Source organism: Lonchura striata, chromosome 1, assembly GCF_046129695.1.
Source record: "Lonchura striata isolate bLonStr1 chromosome 1, bLonStr1.mat, whole genome shotgun sequence".
Lineage (NCBI taxonomy): Eukaryota > Metazoa > Chordata > Aves > Passeriformes > Estrildidae > Lonchura > Lonchura striata.
In genome coordinates, this window is record NC_134603.1 from 49014865 (window position 1) to 49035378 (window position 20514).

At 36.9% G+C, this 20514-nt stretch overlaps 1 protein-coding gene across 1 annotated transcript; it reads left to right on the forward strand.

Annotated features, from left to right (window-relative positions):
* The first annotated feature begins 7 nt into the window (after positions 1–7).
* On the forward strand, positions 8–15064 carry NDC80 (NDC80 kinetochore complex component). The gene is made up of 17 exons (XM_021551551.3): positions 8–611; positions 1777–1991; positions 2383–2469; positions 3214–3337; positions 3465–3637; positions 4858–4960; positions 5770–5859; positions 7124–7217; positions 8347–8453; positions 9249–9393; positions 9688–9893; positions 11037–11189; positions 11448–11537; positions 12272–12364; positions 13817–13947; positions 14464–14566; positions 14918–15064. Exons 2-17 carry the CDS (start codon positions 1891–1893, stop codon positions 15038–15040), a joined length of 1923 nt encoding a protein of 640 aa, XP_021407226.1. The 5' UTR covers positions 8–611; positions 1777–1890; the 3' UTR covers positions 15041–15064.
* The last annotated feature ends 5450 nt before the right edge of the window (positions 15065–20514 follow it).

The following is a 20514-nucleotide window of genomic DNA, read 5'->3' on the forward strand; positions in this document are numbered from 1 at the left end:
GCGGCGAGGCGGCGGCGCTGGCGCTAACGGCAGGGCCGGGCCGGGAGCGCGGCGGAGCAGCAGCCTCACCGCTTCACCCCCGGGACGCGTGTCCGTGCGGCCGGGAGCGGGAAGGCGGCGGAGCAGCAGCCTCACCGCTTCACCCCCGGGACGCGTGTCCGTGCGGCCGGGAGCGGGAAGGCGGCGGAGCAGCAGCCTCACCGCTTCACCCCCGGGACGCGTGTCCGTGCGGCGGCGCTGAGCCCGGGCTGCGCAGTCGCTGCTGAGTCCCCGCTCGCCTTCGGTATGGTTTAGACGCGCTCTCCGGGCGAGCCGGGGGAGCTGCGCCCAGCTCTGCCGCGCTTTGACGCTTTCTTGGGGTTCTTTTTCCTGCTGGCGTGTTGGCTCTGGCAAACTGTTCTTAAATCTCTGCTCAAACTCTGCTCTTACGGCGTCCTGGCTTATGTCAGCAGCAGTGTGGCCAGCAGGACCGGGACAGTGACAGACCCCTGTTCGCGGCACTGGTGAGGCCGCGCCGCCAGTGCTGGGCCCCTCGGTTCAGGAAGGACATTGAGGGGCTGGAGCGAGTTCAGAGAAGGGCAACGGAGCTGAGGAAGCTCCTCACAAGTCCTGTGAGTAGTGGCTGAGGGAGCTGGGGTTCTTTATCCTGGAGAAACAGAGGCTCTGGGGAGCCTTATCACTCTAGAACCACCTGAAAGGAGGCTGTACCCAGGTGAGGTCAGGATTTTCTCCCAGGCAACAAGTGAGAGGACACGGTCTCAAACTGCACCAGGCTTTGGTGGGACAGTTGGAGGAATTCCTCCACAGAAAAGGCAATTATACTCTGGAATGGACTGCTGTCATGAACGAGTATGTTTGTTGCTCAATCAACCACCACTTCTACCCAGCATGGTGGTGGAGCCAGTGTCCCTGGACGTGTTTAAGGAAAGGCTGGATGTAGCACTTAGTGCCATGGTCTAGCTTACAAGGTGGTGTTTGGTCATAAGTTGGACTTGATGATCTTGCAAGTCTTTTCCAACCTAATTATTCTGTTATTCTAGAAGCTATTTTCTTGCTATGATTGTGAAAATTCATTCTCTCTGTGGTTGGCCCCAATTAAAGTGATAGAATAACGCAGATTCTTCCTCAGACAGAGTGAGGTCCTGAATGTGCTGCCCTATGAATTGAGATTGAGCTAAACTTCTGTTGTGGTTTTTGAGGTGCAACTAGAAGAAAAATTAAGCAACAGTTTATATTAATAATGTGTTTTGGTAATGTCTGTAATTGAAAGTTTTTTTATTAGTGACTAATTCATGACTTAATTCTGTGTACTTCAAATTCTCCCTTAATGCCACAGTGGGGACAATGGTATTAATATTCTAGTTTGATTGATATTCTGCATATATAGTCTGAAGGGAGCCATAGTATTATCTTAGAATAGGTTTTTCAGTTATTGTGCTATAATACTGGGAGATCAGTTGCAGATGAATGGGTAGGCACAGAATGAGCAGCTCAGGATCTGATGTATGACTGAAGTGCTATAAGCAGTACTTGTGGTAGTGTGGCCTTTTTCCCAGTGGACTGAACAGAAAAATTTCTCAAGCTCTTTTGTTTCTGGAACCTATATGTTTGAAGTGGCCAAATATAAAGAAAGGCAAACCAATAGGTTTGGAATAAGCACTGACACTTTTATTAATAGAATGGTTAATTTAAAAGGCTGTGATTGCTCTTATATATTTCTAGAGTCTAACATAATCTTTTTTCTAATTTTTTTTTTTTTTTTGGTTCCATGCACAGGTCTACTTGTTTATTCTGAGCCTTTGGAAAATCATTGTGTCATTTAGAAAAGATACCCTGGATTTTCTGATACTGCTGGAATACTGAGGGCTTGTGGTTTACAGTAGAGTCAAAATGAGGCGAAGCTCAAGTATTGCTGGAAGCAGCAGTCGACAATCTATGATGGCACTGAGAGTGCAGGACAGCAACAAGATGGGCCTTCAAACACCTCAGATGTAAGTCTTGCTGGTCATGTTGCTAAAAATAAGTATATAAAACTAATTCTGAAGAGATTTGTCATAGTGTGTTTAAGTGTGAACAGCAACTGAGGGGGAAAAAAATTGAAACAGTGAGAAGAAGGCTCCTTACAGCCAAGGATGTTTACACACGTGCTCCAGTTTTGCAAAAATACTTGCTTTATTTTTATGTACCTATGTCACGTTTCAAACGGTAACACTTTGTCACATGTCTCTTAAGAGGTGGCTGGGTGCATCAGTTGACTTGACCTTTCCAAGATGTTGCTGGGATGAAGGTGCTTAGGAATATATGAGTCTGTGTATAGCTCTTGTATGAGCAAAAGATGAATTGGTGGAAATAGTCACTTGAATCCTTCTCTCTGCTCCTCAGGAAGGACAGAAGCACCTTTCGGAAGCTGAGCACAAGCAAACCTACATCTGGAGCTTCAGAAAGAAAAGTCAGCTGTTTTGGCAACAGGTATGTATAGCTTTTGTTCTCTGCACTGTAAATTAAAACAAAAATGGTCCTCTAATTTTGGTATTTTTCTTGACAGATGTTCACTATAGGGAATAATGGATCTGAGGCAAGCAGACCTTCAGGTCTGCCTTCCTTCAGTCCTTGATCACTAAACAATAATGTGTGAAGCAGGAATTGCTTTGAGACCTGGCTTTTTTTCCTTTTGGGAATGATGTGCACTGCAGACCTTAAGAGTATCTCAGTACATTTTCTTGTTTAAGGAAGAATGACATCTGAAGTATACTCTGCATTAGTTTCCTCTCTCTAAGATACAAACCTTCCAAAAATCTATAATCTTTCTGCTTAGCTCATGACTCTCTGTGTTGTAACTTCTTGATAGTACTCCAGTGTTGCAGGGGTCTATTCCTTTTAAATATTCCTTACATATTTCAGATTTTATTTACAGTCACGAACATTATTTTTTCTTCATCTTTGGGGTATTTTTCTGCTCTCTAGAAGTTTATTTCATTCAATAAAATGAAGAAAGTATTAATCTAGGATGCAGTAATCCCTCTGTTGTATGTGTGGCATTGTGGCTTCCAGGTTGATGATGTTTTTCCAGTGACCTTAAATGAAGAAAAAACTTCAAGGAACACTTTGTATAACAAATGCAAAGAAAACATAAACATAGCAATTGTTGTGACTTGAAGAGAGTTCTTCTTTCTACGTATTGTCACAAGACCTGTATTTATTATCTGTCCTTAGAATAAGTGGTGCTGGAGGGTCACGCAACAGTCAGTACGGTGTGTTTGGGACAGAAAAGATAAAGGATCCCAGGCCCCTTCATGACAAGGCATTCATCCAACAATGTATCAAAAAGCTTTGTGAGGTAACATATGAACTTATTCTGCATGTATCTTATGAGGTGTAAAATGTGCTAATCAAAATGGGTTTTTCACTTGGTTTCAACTATAAATTTCATTTAGTGACTGGTATTCCATGTTTCTTTTGCACAGTTCCTCAGTGAGAATGCTTATGTCCACAATGTTTCCATGAAATCGCTACAATCTCCATCTGTTAAGGACTTTTTAAAGATCTTCACCTTTATCTATAAATTCCTCTGCCCTTCTTATGAGCTGCCTGACTCAAAATTTGAAGAGGAAATTCCCAAAGTTTTTAAAGACCTTGGGTAAGATGATTATTGTTAGTCTCCTGGGCTGAATAGATATGCTATGGCTAGAAATTTAGAAGCTAAGAATTCTGCATTGATAGCTGAGAAGAATGGATATTTTTCTTTATTCAAATGAGATTCTAAAAGTACAACGTGCTGATTGTTTTGTTTCACTTTTGTTTAGCTCTAGGTTTGCTCTCTTATTTTCGGTGTCTGATAAACATTTTATATTCGAACTTGCAGAACATTTTATATTTTATATTTGAACTTGCAGAACTATACACTCTTGGAATCTTGCTTTGGAATGTAAAATTTAATTGATTATTTGTATAAAACTTTGAAAGACAAGACACAATTTTCTTTTACAGACCATTCTGTTAGAATCTCAGAGCTAAAATTTCCAGAATTCCCAGAATCAAGACAATTCAATTTACTTTAGTTTACACAAATTTAATTTAGTTTAAAATATATTTTTCCTGCAATTTTTCTCATTCTGCTTTCAAAGCAGAATGTGAAAATAACAAAAATTACTGTCGAGGTGAGACAAACACTAAGTTGCTGAGTGGTTTATTGCTGAATTTGTTCAGTGCTAGAAATCATTAATGCCCCAATGGTTTCCAGAAAAGAAAATCCTCTACTTGTTGATAATTGTGAATTTTCAGTCTCGTTTAAAAAAAAAAAAAAAGTGTGTTTTACTCCTGTAGATTTGAACCCATGATAGTGTGAAAGTGCCAGGGCTCCTTAAATGTTTTGTTCACTTTTCAGCATTTTAATAAAATTGTGTTTTAATCTGTAACATTTAAAACTGTTGACCTAGCTTGAAATGTTGAAAAGGATTATACTCTGCTGCACCAAGAGTGTAATTCTGGACAAAATTACTAATCCTGACAAGTCACTTAAAGTTTTGGGAGTTCAAGGAGTATCTGGATGACACTTTTGATCATATGGTTTGAAGGCAGTCCTATGAGGAGCAGGGAGTTGGATTTGTTGATCCTTTGGGATCCCTTTCAAACCAAGATATTCTATGAATCACAAAATGAGATGCGCATGATATTGAATAAAATAGTGCTGTAAGAGCTCAACTTACTTCCTTTGAAGTACAATAGAGTTGAGTTTGCTCTTTCTTCTGGGCTTTCATCTCCATATAAAAATGTGCTGCTTTATTTTCAAAATGTGCTGGTTTGTTTTCATCACTGTCTGCCACAGTTATTAAAAATGTATCTTCCTTGGCCTTACAGGTACCCCTTTGCTCTGTCAAAAAGCTCCATGTACACTGTGGGAGCACCACACACCTGGCCTCAGATAGTGGCAGCTTTGGTTTGGCTAATTGATTGTGTCAAGGTAATGTTTGTCTTAAATATTTTCCCTTTCCAGGCTGAAATGTTAATTTTAATACAGATCTAGTAAATATTTTCTACTTATCTCCTTGTTTAACATAAATATGAACTTATATGTTCTTAGCTGTCATCTGGGAGCTGGCCCTTAGCCTTATATTTAGTAACTGTTAAAGTGAGCTTTTCATGTTTTATTGTGATAATTTTTTTCTTTAAATGTATGCACTATGTAAATTCATGTATAAAAAAAGGTGGAGAAATGCTGATTTATACATACATTAAATGTGAAAAGTTAATGAGTATAATCATTGAATAGAATGTGTATCTTCAGTGCAAATGTTGTGGCATCTGCCATTCTTTCCTAAATTTGAAATCTAAGCATGGCATTTTCAGTGGAAATTATTCAAATGTCCTGTGATTCTGATACAAAGTGGCGAGTTTTGTATTTGGGGGTAATGTTTTTATTTAATTTTGGTTTTGTTTGGTTTGAGTTTTTTAGTAGTGTTGGCTGTTGTTGCTGCCAGCTCAGGTCTGAGCAAAATTTGACATCTGTCACAGAAGTTGACCACTGCTGAGCTGAGCACTCATGAAAATTCTGTCCTTTTTTTGCTCAAAAGACACAAGACAATTTGGCAGCCTTGACTGTCCACTTCATGCCTCCTTACCTGTGCGTTTAGTCAACTCAACACAGGCTCATTCCAGCCTGCTTGCTGAAATCCTAATACATTGTTACTCTGCTTCTTTTCATGAAACCAATATGAAAACCTAATGGATGTCTTCACATTTGTTCTTTGTGTGTGCACTTCTGTTTTTCAGCTGTACAATGCCATCAGGGAAAATGCACCATCATTCGATGACAGACAGAGCTGGGGAGGAGAGACAGATGATGGAATTGTACATAATAAGGTACCATAAAGGAAATTAGAACCAGAATTGCTCAACTGAATTTTGCCACGTGATGTAACAACACAATTTAAATACAGTTTAGATTGTTGTGTCCAGTGTTTATAGATTCTGTTTCCTTTTATATTCACAATGCTTTCGAGGAAGTAGAGTAGTATTATCTAAAAAACCTGATCAACTATTTCCTGAGCAGGTATCATGGCCAGTCTATTGGTGAAGACTGGGTATTAAACAAAATATTCTCCTTATTTTATATTCACCTTATTCTCCAAGTATCTACTGTTTCAGTTCTCCTTTGTGAAGAAAGGGAATAACTATGCTGTTTATTGTTTTAGTAGAGGTTCTGATATATTTTGCTTTAGCACTCAAGACTTCTGATGTTAACAGCAGTGCAGTGCAAAGACAGAGACTGAATTCTAAATATAGTGACTTGTGTCAATACCTACTCAGTTTACTGTGTAAAAATTAGTTGTAAAGTTTTATTTCTGAGCCACAAAATAGGGTGGCAGTGTAATTCAGGCTCTTAAAAATCCAACAGCTTGCTTTCTTTTTAATTGATCATGGATTATTAGTACTACTCAGATATAACTCAGTGTTAATTCACAGCATGTGTTTGGAGAGGGTCGCATTATAAGCTAAAACATTTAATTAGAAATTGCAAAAATAAAGTAAAATCACAATTTTGTACTAAGTTTGCAACATGATGGTTGTCAAGTAAAACTGCTTTTCAACTAAATATATTCTTCTACATTGACACTTATGCATATATGTTGATACAAAATTCACAATACTGGTGTAATTGCTTCTGAAACTTCTGTAACTTAGGGTCTAGCAAATTCTTTTTGCATAATCTTTCATTATAGGTAAGTACTTTGACATCTGCAGATCTGAATTGTAATGGTCATATTTATTGAAGAGGTCTGTTAAAGAGATCTCCAGTTTCCATAAACTAGCCTGAGAGAATCATATGCATCAAGATGAAAAAATCTTAAATATTGTACCTACAATCCTTCTTAAATATCCCAGAAAAATACAGTATTCCCAGATCTTTCTTAATGTTAATTATAGGTGTCTCCTTCTGCCTGAATATAATCTGTTGACATTCTATGTTCAAAGGGAGCAAAAAGTTTAAGTTTATGAAAGTACAATCAAAGCATTGAAAGATATTTTGGTGTCTGTTAATTTCACTGATTGAGTAGCTTTAGACTATCCAGAGATTTTACAGGCCTTGGAATTGTTGAAATGAAAGATTTTAAATTGTTTTCAGCTTTTCATGGACTACTGTGTGAAGTGCTATGATCTTTTCATGAAAGGGAGAGATACCTTTGAAGAGTTGGATGCTGAAGTGCAGTCAAAATTAAGTAAGTTTTCAAGTTTTAAGTATTCAATTGTGTTACTGGTTTCTTTTCTCCTAGCATCAGTTTGTTCAATTTACAAGTGAAAGTGATCTAAAGGAGTCTGAAATTCCTAAGTACCTTTCCGTTACTTCAACTTAATGCTCTCTTTTTTAATATATTTTTAGTGGTACAGATGCACAGGTCATAATCTGCTATCAGCTGTAGCTGTGTCAGCTGTTTTTTTAATGGCTTTGTTACATAAAACTAGTATACAGTTCTTCAGATGTGAACTCCATCTATGCAGATGACTCTTGTCTCTGTCTGGCAAAGTTAACAATTTAAAAAAATATATATATATTTTCAGAGCATGCACACCTGATATGTAAGTTCAGTTTTTGAATGATCTGAAAACAGTCTGCAAGAGTTCCAAACTGTTGTGAGGGTTTCTGGGTGTAATTCAGCATGCACCTGTGTTTGTCTTCAGGGAGGTAGAAAATTATTAGCATTTTTTGACTCACTCATTTTACCACCTACAGAAATACAAACTGAATGTGATAACAAGGAAGAAAAATATTTCTTAATTTCTTTGCTCTCCTATGAAAACCCAGCCTAGGAGCCTTTTTTTTGCAAACTGAAGCCATCAGTTCGACAGTAAACAAGCTACTGTGTACTGTTAGTGGATATTTGGAAGAAATAATCATCCCGTTGTTTGGCAAAGGCCAAGTGAAGTTAGGGAAAAGATGTCTCAAGAAGCAAGGAAGTATATAGATAAGAAAGAGGTTGTTAAATAAGTTTGATTTGTTCTAGCTTCAGAAGGTAGTCCTGACTTGTATACTCTCCTGTGGTGTGAACTGTATGAGAGTTTGGAAACCCTTACCACTTGGGAGTGACTTTGACACGAGGACTCTTTCTGACATAAGGACTGAGAAACCCATTTCTCTTCTTGTTTTGGGACTTTTGCCTGGTTGCGTTTTAACTAAAGGTTTTTCTGATAAGTTGATAAGTTTCTTGGTTGTTTTTAGTTATTTCTTTAGTGTAAAATAATTATCCAGATAATGGGTATTTACTGTGCTGAAGCTAAAGTTCAGATAGTCAAAATAGGTGGTGCTATTGAGATGAATTTGTAACCCCACTCTCTTCTGCTCTCCCACAGAGGATTTATTTAATATAGATCCATTCCAGATTGAAAGCTTAGCAGCTGAAAACAAAAGACTTCAAGAAGAGATTGCAAGACTAGAAAAAGAAAAGGAAAGTGAGCCGGTTAGTAAATTTGGTGTCCGTTTTTTATGGTGGAGTTGAATTTTATAATATTGACCATTTCTGAATGAAGACACTTAACGATACATAACAAATGGAAAACTCTCAGTGCTTTGAGATTTTGATTAGGCCAGGTTTTTACAGACTCTATACCATTATAGAACAATGTTTTTTGTGTGGAGTGTTCAGTCACTATTTGTTCAGTAATGTGCAGATTTTTCCAGGTAATAAGGTATTGTCTGAAATATTGATAAAATACTTGAACCACTTTTTTTAATATAAATTTCAACCTTATTTTTCAAATCTGTTAGTATGAGGCATGGGATTCAGTGGTAACAATATATTTTATGGAAAATATTTTGCTTGAAAAGATGGATTCAGCTTTTAATGCGTCATGAGTTTAAAAATGGATTAGCAGCTATGCAGGTGGCAAATGGAGACTCCTGCCAACTGTGCAAAATGTGCAGAGTTTATTCCTGGCCTTCCATGCCCTCATTTTATCTGTCATCCATATATTATTAGAGTTGTGAACTACCTGTAGTAAGAATTGTCTAAATGTAGTATCTGATGCTAATGAGAGACAATGCTGAAATGCAAGAATCTTTTCATCCTTCTTTGCTGTTATTTTAAAGGTGTTTGACTTGACTTAGCTGTCACAGAGATAAAAAAATTGTTAAAGTTCTTTAGTTTTATATTTATGCTATTGCTATTGACCAGTTACTCTACTGTCTTATCTGAAAGTGAAGTCATTATTTTATATTTATCCAAGAGTGGTTGTTCTTTTCACACATTTCCTAGGATCGTAGAGTGACGCTACGAAATGTGAAATCATCTCTTCAAGCAGATGTCCAGAAATACCAGGCTTATTTGACTAATCTGGAATCTCATGTAGCCATCCTTGATCAAAAGTTGGAAAGTGTTCATGATGAAGTTGAGACAGCAGGTAAGGAGGCCTTGATTACAGTCAGGAGAGTGGAGCTACAAAGAACCTTCAAATAATTGTAGTTCTTAGCTTGAGGACAGAGCAAGATACTTGGAATAGGATGATGCAACAAATAAACTTTCCAGAATGGATTGCTAATAAAGATTTTTTTTGTCTAATAGCTCTTTGTACACTAGAGTAATGAAAGGTAATGATATGTAATAATTATGTTATTTGCTCATAAAATACAGAGGTGAGGTTTATGTATATCAGCTGGTATTTTATGTCCATTTCACAAATGTTTTATGAACTTAGAAATGGAAGTAGAAGCCATGAAGCAGGAGAATGCCCGGCTCCAGCACATCTTAGATAACCAAAAGTACTCAGCTGCGGACATTGAAAGAGTAAATCATGAGAGAAATGAGCTGCAAGAAACCATTAACAAGCTGACTAAGGAACTGGAAGCAGAGCAACATCAGCTGTGGAATGAAGAGTTAAAATATGCTAGGAATAAAGAGGCGGTATGTGAAAACCCAACTACACTCAGAGTGGCTATCAGTTTTCATCATGCAAGCTTAAAACTGGAGTCTTGATAATTTCTTTCCTAAATAATCTTACAACACCGTACATGTATCTAACCAGACAAAGCTGACAAGAATGGCCTCTTTTTACAATATCTCTGAAAAAAGTGGGTTTTTTTCCCTTTTTTCGTTTGTGCTTAATGGAAATGTGTATTTTTTTTCTGCATCATAAGAGATGTATATAGATTATGAAGCATTGTCAACTCTCACTGCTATAGCATTAAGAGCTTTGATAACATTTCCATGCCATTGCTTTAATAACACAAGAAGTTACAGGCTAATGTTAATATTTCAGAGCAAGGAAGTAAGGCAAAACTAATTAATCAATAGCTTTGCATGCATTTAGAGCCTGATTAGTTCTTTGTGTAGAAGTTGTAACAGCTTTCAAGGGCCAAGTTCAATCCCTTCAAACAGAATGAAAAGTTATAGTCCTGTAAGTGATGGGATTTAAAAACTTCTGCGTTGTCAACTGGAGAACTAAAGAAAAAAGTTTCAAATATATTTGGTAGGCTTACCCTTTATCAAGCATTTGTCTTAACTTAAATCCTCATGTGCAAGTATGAAGCATGTAAAACTGGAAAAAAACTCTTGGGTTCTTCAATTTTTAATTTAATAACACTCATTAATTAGAAATCAGAGCATTTAATAAGCTTTGTTTAGTTGTATGCTCAAGTTAGTTTGTTGTTAGGATGTGTGGCTGTGTGGAATTTCCTGTCAAAGCTAATGAGAGAAGGTGTATTGAACTGATGACCAGTCATTGGTTTAGTATTATTTTCCAGCATGTTTTTAGTTTCCTATGAGCTAATTCTCAAGAACTTGAGGCAGGAAAAATGGCAGATGAATATGGAAAACCACAGGTGAAACCATTCAGTGTGCAAACTCTGAAAGAATCATAGAGTAGTATCTAATGCAGCAAACTGCTGGACTGGCATTGCAGAGAGCTCTTGAATACTGTGGAGTAACAAGGAATCATGGCTATAGAGAGCAACTCAGGAATTCGTTTAAAGTACTATATGAATACTTCTTGCAAAGCTTTTCACTTGTATCTCTTCTATGATTTCTGCCCTTTTCTCCTCTGAGCAGATTGAAATGCAATTGGCAGAGTATCATAAACTGGCTCGAAAGCTGAAATTAATTCCAGCAAGTGTTGAGAATTCCAAAGGCTGCAACTTTGAGATTCAGTTTAATCCTGAGGAAGGACCAAATTGCCTAGCCAAATACAGAGCTGAGATCAAGGTAAGTGGAGTCAACACTGAAGGCTTTAGTTACCACTCACAAAATATATGTGTTTTTTTTGGAAATGCTGGGAAGGTCCCTCAATCTCACAATGAAATGTCTTTGAAAAGCTTGTGTGATGAGTCACCATAATGACATTGTAGGATGTGAAAGAAATTTGGTATTGGAGAATACAGTAGCCCAAAAAAAATAAAGGGGTGCATCTTAGTTCAAATAAGCAAATTGTACTTGTCAGATCTTTTTGTATGCATATTACAGGCGCCCCTTGTGAGGATCATCAATGAGACTGAGGAAGAAATTAGTAAAGCTACTGAATGGAAAATTACTTTGAAAGAATCTTTGGATCAGGTGCGTTGGTTAATGGAGATTAGGACTAAGATACCAACCTAAAAACCTTATCTGCTGCTTTAATTCAACCTTTTGCATGGGTAAAGTGTAAAGTGATGGGTTGGTTTCTTGGATTGGTTGGGGTTTTTCTGAGGACAAGTAGAGGGGGAGAAGCTGTGAGAAAACTGCTTTAATTGTGATGGAACCTAGAAGTTTTTCTAAGAACTGGGGTCTTCGTTGGTTGAAATATTGTGTATTCTCTGAATTAAAGTTTACGTAGCTTACGTATATTTGACTATAAACATTGGAAGTATTTGTTTTTAATAAGTTGTCCGGACTGAAAGAAGGAGAATTTTATTTCCTTGTTCTTCTACCTTTACCTCGTGCTCAGTTTTTATTGCTGAGCATGATGTTATGTGGTATGGAAGGTCCTCTTGGCCAGCTGGCCTGGCTATGCATTTCCCAGTCTCTTGCCTATCCATACCCTACTCTCTGATGGCTCTGGGAGGGATAGAAAGCCTTGGAATGCTGTGCTAGTACTATTCAGCAGTAGCCAAACCAGTGGTGTGTTACCAGCACTGGTTTAGCCCCTTATCCAAAACAAAGCATAATACAGGCTGCTATGAAGAAAGGTAATGCCATTCCAGCCTACCCTAATTGTTTTTTGGAAGCTACCAGGTGCAGTTTGTGATGGCATGGATTTATATGTTGGCATTCTTTTTGAACCATATTTCCTTGGTATGTTTTCATCCTAGGTGAACGTAATGCTAGAGGACAAGAAACGCAGTGTGAAAATGCTGACAGAAGAAGCTGAAAAGCTGGATGATCTCTACCAGCAGAAGCTTAAGGTAGAACTACTTACAGCTTGATGACAACTTATCCTTAATGATACCCTTATCTTTAATTTTTGTATTTATAGTTAAGCTTTTGGGTTGTATTTTTGTTTGGACTTCTGCCTTTGCCTTCTTCCCTTCCTCCTACAGGATTTTTTCATTCTTTTCAGAAAAGTGATTTGGCTACTGCCTTAACTGAATCGGTTTTCACTTTCTTGTAAGAGAATCTGGCATCATACTGTAATAGACACTGTAAATCATAAATTACTGCATCCAGTAATAAAAGCAGCAACATTCATCTGACCTCAGGATGTCTCTGGGCACGTGCTTGAAGGAAATTTTAGGATTAACAGCATCTGTCTTGTATAATCAATTTGCATATAATAAATACAGTTACAGTTTTTAGTAAACATGCTTAAGTAGCTTCTGTAAAAACTAAGGAAAACATTGACCAAGAGCATGTTAAATTGTTTTAATTATCTCAAACTGTTGCTTCCTTTAGCTTCCTTTCCCAACACAGGAGTAGCCCCTATCCTTTTCCTCACTTGCAGTTCAGCAACAAAACATAGCCCTCTCTGTTAACAACTGAGTGGCTATTTTGGTACCTCCCAGCTTCTCTGACAACACTGCTTTAGTGGGGCTGTGGTGCCCTGCAGAAAAATGTTCTTTGAACTAAGCCAGTATTTACCATATATGCTCTTGCAAATCCAAATTTCTGTGCTATAGCCATGAAACAGGGTTATTTCACTGCTAATACCTGCTGAGGCAGGTATGTATAGGTATATAAAGGCAATTAATTTATTTTATATTTTTCAAAACCACATGACACTTAGCTTTTGATCTGTGTTTTCTCTAAAGTTAAGCTTATAAAATACACACTTGCCACCGGATGTTTGTAATAAGAGGAATTACATGACTATGTCTTGTAATTTTTAAAATGTTGTTTGTAAGTCTTAAGTATGGAAATTATTTTTGAAGGCTGTTTCAGTAATCTACCAGAATTTCATGTTGAGTTGACATCAGAATTTTGTTTGGTTTTGTAGATTGTATAGCATCAACAATGTCATTCTCCTTGATGAGATTATTACTTGAATTGTACTCTCAGGCAAAAAGGAAAAGCTATTTTCTTACTCAAATGTGGTTGTATTTTCTATTATCTAAACAACACTTTTTGAGTTTGAATCTGAAGGGAAAATAGCTGCAACACAGGCCCTTAAATATGTTTAGAGGAATAAAGGGATGGTTGGGCTTATTCTGGGATGGGGATAATACAGAAAATAGCTGAAACTTTAGGTTTGGGAAGGATGTCCTTGGGTTTTTTTTTTTTTATTTTTTCAGTTCGGAACTTGGACTTGTGTGAATTTTGAATTCAAGCATTAGGATGTAGTCAGATAATAGAAAGAAGGAAAAAAATCAAATTATTCCTGAGACAAGCCATTTTTTTCTCCTCTTTCCTTATGACTATAGGAGATAGAAGAGGAAGAGCAAAAATGTGCAAATGAACTGGAATCGTTAAAGAAGCATAAACAGTTACTTGAGAGTGGTGTCTATGATGGTCTCAGTGAAGCCACAAATGAATTGCATGATCTCCAAAGACAGTAAGACTTGTAACTTCCAAGTTTGTCTTGTTTATTTTGGTTTTTAAGGCCAAAGATACTCTCTTGAATTTAACATAAAGTTGTTTCAGCTTGTATCCATCTCAATGTATTAATTTCACAAGTTAATAATTGAAAGATGTTTCTACTCAACAGTGTTTTGCTAGAATATTTGTCTGATTTATTAGAACTCCTGTTTTCCATGTATTTTTTTATATGTATGTTTGTAGCAAAGAAATTAGTTTATTTCCAAACTTAAGTGACAATTAAATTTTATACCTCAAAGTCTGGAAAGAGTATTCAGACTCTAAGGTACATTGTTTCTTATCAGTTAGTGCAATACAGTCCTTTTGGTTTTTTTTATGTTGAGTATTAATATATTCTAACTTTGTTCAAATTAATACTAATAGAAAAAAAGTATGGCTAAACATAATGATAAATCAGACTTGAAGTGATTGTTTTAAATGTCAGGAATTCTCTAATTATGGATTTGACCTTCTGAGTATCTTTACTTTTTAGATATCAAGTTGTTTTGCAAACAACAACAGAAGAGAAGAGAAGAATTGGTGCTAACTTGAGTCGTCTTATAGAAACAGTTGCTACTCATATAGCATCTATAGTGGTAAGCTAGAACTTGATATTCAGAATTAAATCTTGCTAGAAACATTTGCAGCTAAACACTTGGAAATTAGAGCTTACTCTTTTTAAGGAAAAGTTATGTAGCTGCTGCACTGAGTCCATGGATTCTAGTTAAATTTTCTGACAAAACCTTTGGTATAAATAATCAGAATTGATTGTTAAATTTTAGCAGTAACATCCTGTCAGGTTAAACCTGCTTCTGGTAAATGTCTTTCAGGAAACTGTTTAACTGAAAATGGTTAACCTGTGCAATAACTAGTTAAAATGTTTTAGCAGAATCAGTAAAATACAGATTATTATGGAACTAATAAAGCTTTCCATACCTCTTTTCTAGAAATATCTTGATGAACAGAACGTGAAAATTTACAGAGAGGATGAAGAATTCATGCCTGAAGATCTATTGTCAGACTTGACCAGCATCCTAGACAGTTATAAAAAGAAGGCTGAAGGTCTCTAATCACTAGAAAGATGAAGATAAAAATGTCGCATTTCTGAAGCTCTAGTAGGGTGCCTTCTAAAGGGATGTGTGCTACCTGTGTTTAGCACTGAAATTGGTTTTAAGTGGAAGGAAGTAGTTATGAACATTCTTTGTTTTCTTGACACAAATACATTCAAGAATTAAACAATGTACTTGCATTTTGTTAAAAAAAATGCTTTGCTCAGACTTTGTACTTTTAATAGCATATGTATGCATTCAGGGCACATGCATCACAGACAGCTCACATCCTCCCCCAGGCCTTATTTTACTAGCAAGACTAAATGTAAATGTCTGTCTCCTGCTTGTTCTGTTACTATCAAACTGCACAGAGACACCTCTTACATGAGTAAAAACTCAAAACTTCTTTTGAAAAGATTAGTAATATAGTAATCTTGTAAATAATCTAGAAAAAGAAACACAGTAGTTTGAAAACCAAGTTTTGTCTTTAACTGCTTATACTCCCAGATGAAACGTCACTGAACATCTTCAATATGTGTACCTGAGAAAGTTCTAAATAGGACATCATATTAATTCTGGCTGTATATCTAATCAGTTATAGGTTTACTTCATCTTAGATACAACAAAATGGTCTAAAATGTCTGTATTCTTCTTGTTAGGCCTGTTGGACAGACTCCTTGACTTTTCTTCTTCAGGAAAGTAATAGTAAAATTAGTGTATGGCCAGCTCTGTCCAAATACTTTGAAGAAAGCAGATTGATGCTATGTGAAAGTAGTATATTTTTATCTATTCTGTGTATAATTTTGTGTTAAAAAATAAATAAAACCCAGCATTCATATCTTGGATAGTTTGTGATGGTATTTCCTAATGAAAGCATTGAAGTATTTGAGTGTTGTTTTTAGAGGTCAGACATTCAAATATACAAAGATAAAAACAATATTGCAGTTTGTTTACAGGCTTTTAGCAGCTGATAAAGGAAACTGCTCTGTAATTCTGCAATATTTGAATGAAACACAGATCCCTAGAATATACAACAAAATTTGTGTTAGACCATCTAAACACGGACTGCAAATAAAAACTGAACTGCAAATAAAAACTGAATTGTCTAATGCTAAGTTATTTTTGAAGAATGAGTTTAAAACTCAGTTGTCCTTAATATAGTGTGTGAATCTTCTGGCCCTGGTACAAGTATTTTGCTTCAGATATGATAATGATGATGTTATTTAAACTTCTAATTTTCTGTTCCTTTTTTATACTCCAGAATTTTGACAGCTAGAAGTCTTCTGAAAGGTGGGAAGTGTTTATGCTTTCTTTTATTGTCCTCTTTTCTCTTATCTTTACAGACTCTTACTTTTTGTCTTCTGTAACAAACTAGTCTTTGCTACATCCCAGTTCCTTCCCTTTGGAAGTTTTTTCCTTTTGTGATCTCTTTAACATTTTTGTTATCTAAAGCAATGTAGCAATCTAATGGAGCTGTATATGACAGCCACATTCCTTTAAACTAGGTGCTTGTTTAGGGACTATTATCTCTCTTTTTACTCCCCCATACCTGTTTGTCTCTGCTTCTGTAACTGATCTTGTGTTTTTAGCATCTGCAGGTTCCTTGCCATGTGCAGTAGTCAGTTGATTAAATGAAAGCAAAATAAATGGCATTTCCGAGGACTTTATATTAAACTTACTGAACATGGGTCAAAGAATCAAAATCATAATGCCGCTTAATGTACTGGCCAATGTAACATTCTGAAATTAAAGTAGTCCAAATAATAATAAAAAAAAATCCATGTTAGTAACATTGGCAATGTGTTATTGTTATTGGTCTATATGTCAGTTAAGCTAAACTGCCTTTAGAACCACCTCACATTTGAATCTAGCTTCTGTAAAATACTATGGGGCTGTGTGTTGTAATATAACAGATCAACTTCAGCCAGTGTTTACTAGGTCCTATGTCTTCACAATTTAAAAATTGAGGGAATTGTTAAATCCTTGTTCAACATGTTTTCCCTGTGATATATTGAAAGTCAGGCAGTTATTTTTGATTTGTGTTCTGGAATATGGCTTCTAAATTTAGGGAGTAGGCACTAGAACATAATAACTTGGTTTTGGTTTTGTTTCTTTATTGGAATATAAAGTCTTAATGAGAAAGTACCATGGCACCTGTACATTTCAGTAGTATGAGTCATTTGTAAATGTTGGCTCTTGTGTAGATACAGTTGCCTCATTTAGTGCTAGTGTACCTTTTGTACAGTTTAATGTGTCAATTTTTGTATTCTTATACTCAATAAAGTTTCTTATGCCTGTTTCTATAATGGACTGATTCTTAGTGCAAGTGTAGAAATATGACATATAATCCCAATCATCTGACTTTCCTCAAGGAACTAGATAATCATTTTAGCAGCTGCTACTAATTCCCTGGCTCTCCTTACTGTTGGAACATGCATTGTGTAGAGAAAAAATAAAATACAGAAACATCTTCATATAAGATTTAGAGGAACAAAAATTGCTTTAACCTTTTTAAAAATAAATGGCTTTTAAAAAATTCTTAGGAACATAGGGCCAAGCTGCTTTGACAATGATTTATGTAAGTGTCCTTTTGGCATTAATCTCGCCAACCAGCCTTTTGCTATCTTCGTATTACATAAGTATTTCCTTTACAAACCACCCTTGCATTTGTTTTATTATTATTATTTAGCTATAAAAAAGAACACTTGATGCTGTAGAAGCATGCTGGAAGTCTGTAGCTTTCTTCTTTTTCCTGTGGTGCATTTTTTTTTATATTTTGTTGTCAGAAACTCATCACCATCAAGAACGTGGTAGTTCTTTCTTGGGAGTATTTCTTGAGTGCATCATGTAGATTCATTCAGATTGGATTAACACTGAGTCCAACTGTTAATCCAACACTGCCCAGTCCACCACTCAACCAGGTCTGAGTGCCACATCCTCATGATTTATACATACCTCCAGGGCTGGTGATTCAACCACTTCCTTGAGCAGCCTGTTCCGATGCTTGACAACTCCTGCTGTGAAGAAATTTTTCCTAATAGCCAATATAAACCTCCTCTACTTCAACCTGTGCCTGCTCAGGCTTTAACTTAAATGAAGCTTCTGCAATGGTCTTCATTGGTTTTGCCAACACAAAGTATGGCATGCCTATGCAAGCCTTTAGTTCTGAGCTGGGTAACAATTTGTGCTCTGTGGTTCTGTAATACTTCCAATAATTTGCCTGCTCTGGCCTTTTATGGGAGCTCTCATCCCTGCTCTAACTTCTGTGGTAGAATTAAAAAAACAGCTATATTTTTTTATCTACTTTTTTGAAAGTAAGAAAGAAAAAGTCAATAGCTAAAGACATTCTCTTTTCACTAACAGGGCAACTCCCTCAGTGCAATGCTCTATTAAAAAAGGAAGACTCTGGTCTCTCATGCTAAATGTAAAGCAATGGAGATTTTGTTAACAAGGGTATTGCCTATTCATTGCTAATCTACAGGCATGCAATTATGCTGAGCACTGCAAGCAATCTGAAGAGACTATATAAACAATCTTTCCATTCTTCTTTGGGTTGCACTAGTTTGCTTTAATACTGAAAACCTTAATGTGTCCTCTAGAGCCATTTAACCTTCCTCTTTTGGCAGTAGTACAGAACAGGGAATTTACCTGTTTTTTTTAATACTTCCTGTCTACAGATTCTTGGCTGTGAAAAGTGCCTGGTATGATGTATCACTGAGTCTTTTTTTCTTGGAAAGCTCTCCATCATATAGGGCTATTGAATCTTCATCAGGATTTTGCATTTTAGGTGGTTGTTGGAAGTTTTGATGGTATTCATTCCTTTTTAAGAAATGGAAGAAACGCAGAAGACACAAAGGCCTCAGTGCCCCCCACTGGGTGAGGGATTATCAATGTCTTAGCCAATGTCCTGTCTAAGAGATGTGCACTGACATTTTCAGTCATCTATCAGGAGATTTGCAGATCACTCTGCCTGAAGAAACTTAATTTTGCAGGGTTATTTTTTGGTTTGTTTTGTTTGGTTTTGTTTTTGGGTTTTTTGGGTTTTTTTGGTAGGATTTGATCTGTTTACTGGATTTTTCTAGACATGACAGATGTCAGGTCTGTTGTCCACTACTGCCCACCACTGGAGAGTGGACCTTTTGTGAACCTTGGTTCATAAAGGTCTACCAGTCTCAGTATTTGCCTGAGGTAGACAGGATCACATGGCTGTCTACAGCATGATATCTACTGTCTCTTCATTACAGAAGTTAACAATAGCTTCCTGATAACAAGGATCCTTCATGATGTGTGGCCTGCATGTTGTTTTTCCTAGCACTTCATACATATGAGCACAGTTTTAATTGGCAGTGACCTAATAAGCATTTTAGTCTCAAGAATCCTTTGAAGAAGGCAAAGATTTAAAAGGATGTCTTTTATTCTAATTTCACCTCTAAAGGAAGATTTATTGGTCTGGCAAGACTCCAAAGCAGAAAGAAAGGTGATGGAATGTGTATAAGTATTTTGAAACAAGTGATAAGTATGTAATTTTATTTCACTTTTCCTACAAGGATTCAGAATAGTGAATGCCTTTTGTATTAGAAGAAGTCATGCGGTTCTTAGAACACTGAACACTGGCACAGTCATGCATGACAACTGGTATGCTCAGCTGAAAGGCATTATTTTCTGCCTGGAAAAGAGGATGTGGAGTTACTAATTCTAATTATTAGGAAGGTCTTGATGAGCAATGGAAATTACATTACATTTGAAATGCAGAGTCAACACCAAATAATGGGGTCTGCTTGACTACTTCTGGGTAATGATGGCCCGCCCAAGGGTTAGGCTATCACTTGTAACAAAGTCATAAGTAAAGCTACAGAGTTGAGTCACACAAGACGAGAAAGGGAAAACAGAGAGAGGTTGCACAGTTCAGACAAGTTTAGGTATTTTAAGAGAAAACCACTAACTTGAAAGACATAGAATTGCAAAGGTATAAACAAGAAATCAAGGAATGACAATTCAGCATTAATGAGGATCTCTTCCATCAATCACTGGATGATTTGATTCCTCAGATGTTTTATTATGGGTGCTGAGAACACAAATACTCAGCCTAGAAGCTCCTTAAATACGATCTGTCTTTTGTGTATGCTTTTGGGTTTGCATGGCCAGTTTTGGTAGCAGGTGGACTACAGGCGTGGCTTCTGTGAGAAGCTGCTGGAGGATCCTCCATCTCTAGCAGAGCCAATGTCCAAGGCAGCTCCAAGATGGATGTGCTGCTGGCCAAGGCTGGGCCAATCAGAAATGGTGGTAACACTTCCATGATAACATATTTAAGAAGGAAAAAATAAAGGTTATTGTGCAGCTGAAATTGTAGCCAGAGAAGAGCAGAGCGAGAATATGGGAGAGGAACAACTTCTGTTAACACCAGTCAGTGGAAAAGGAGGGGAAGAAGGTGCTCCAGGTCTGAGATTCCTCTGCAGCCCATGGTGAGAATCATGGTGAAGCAGGCTGTCTTCCTG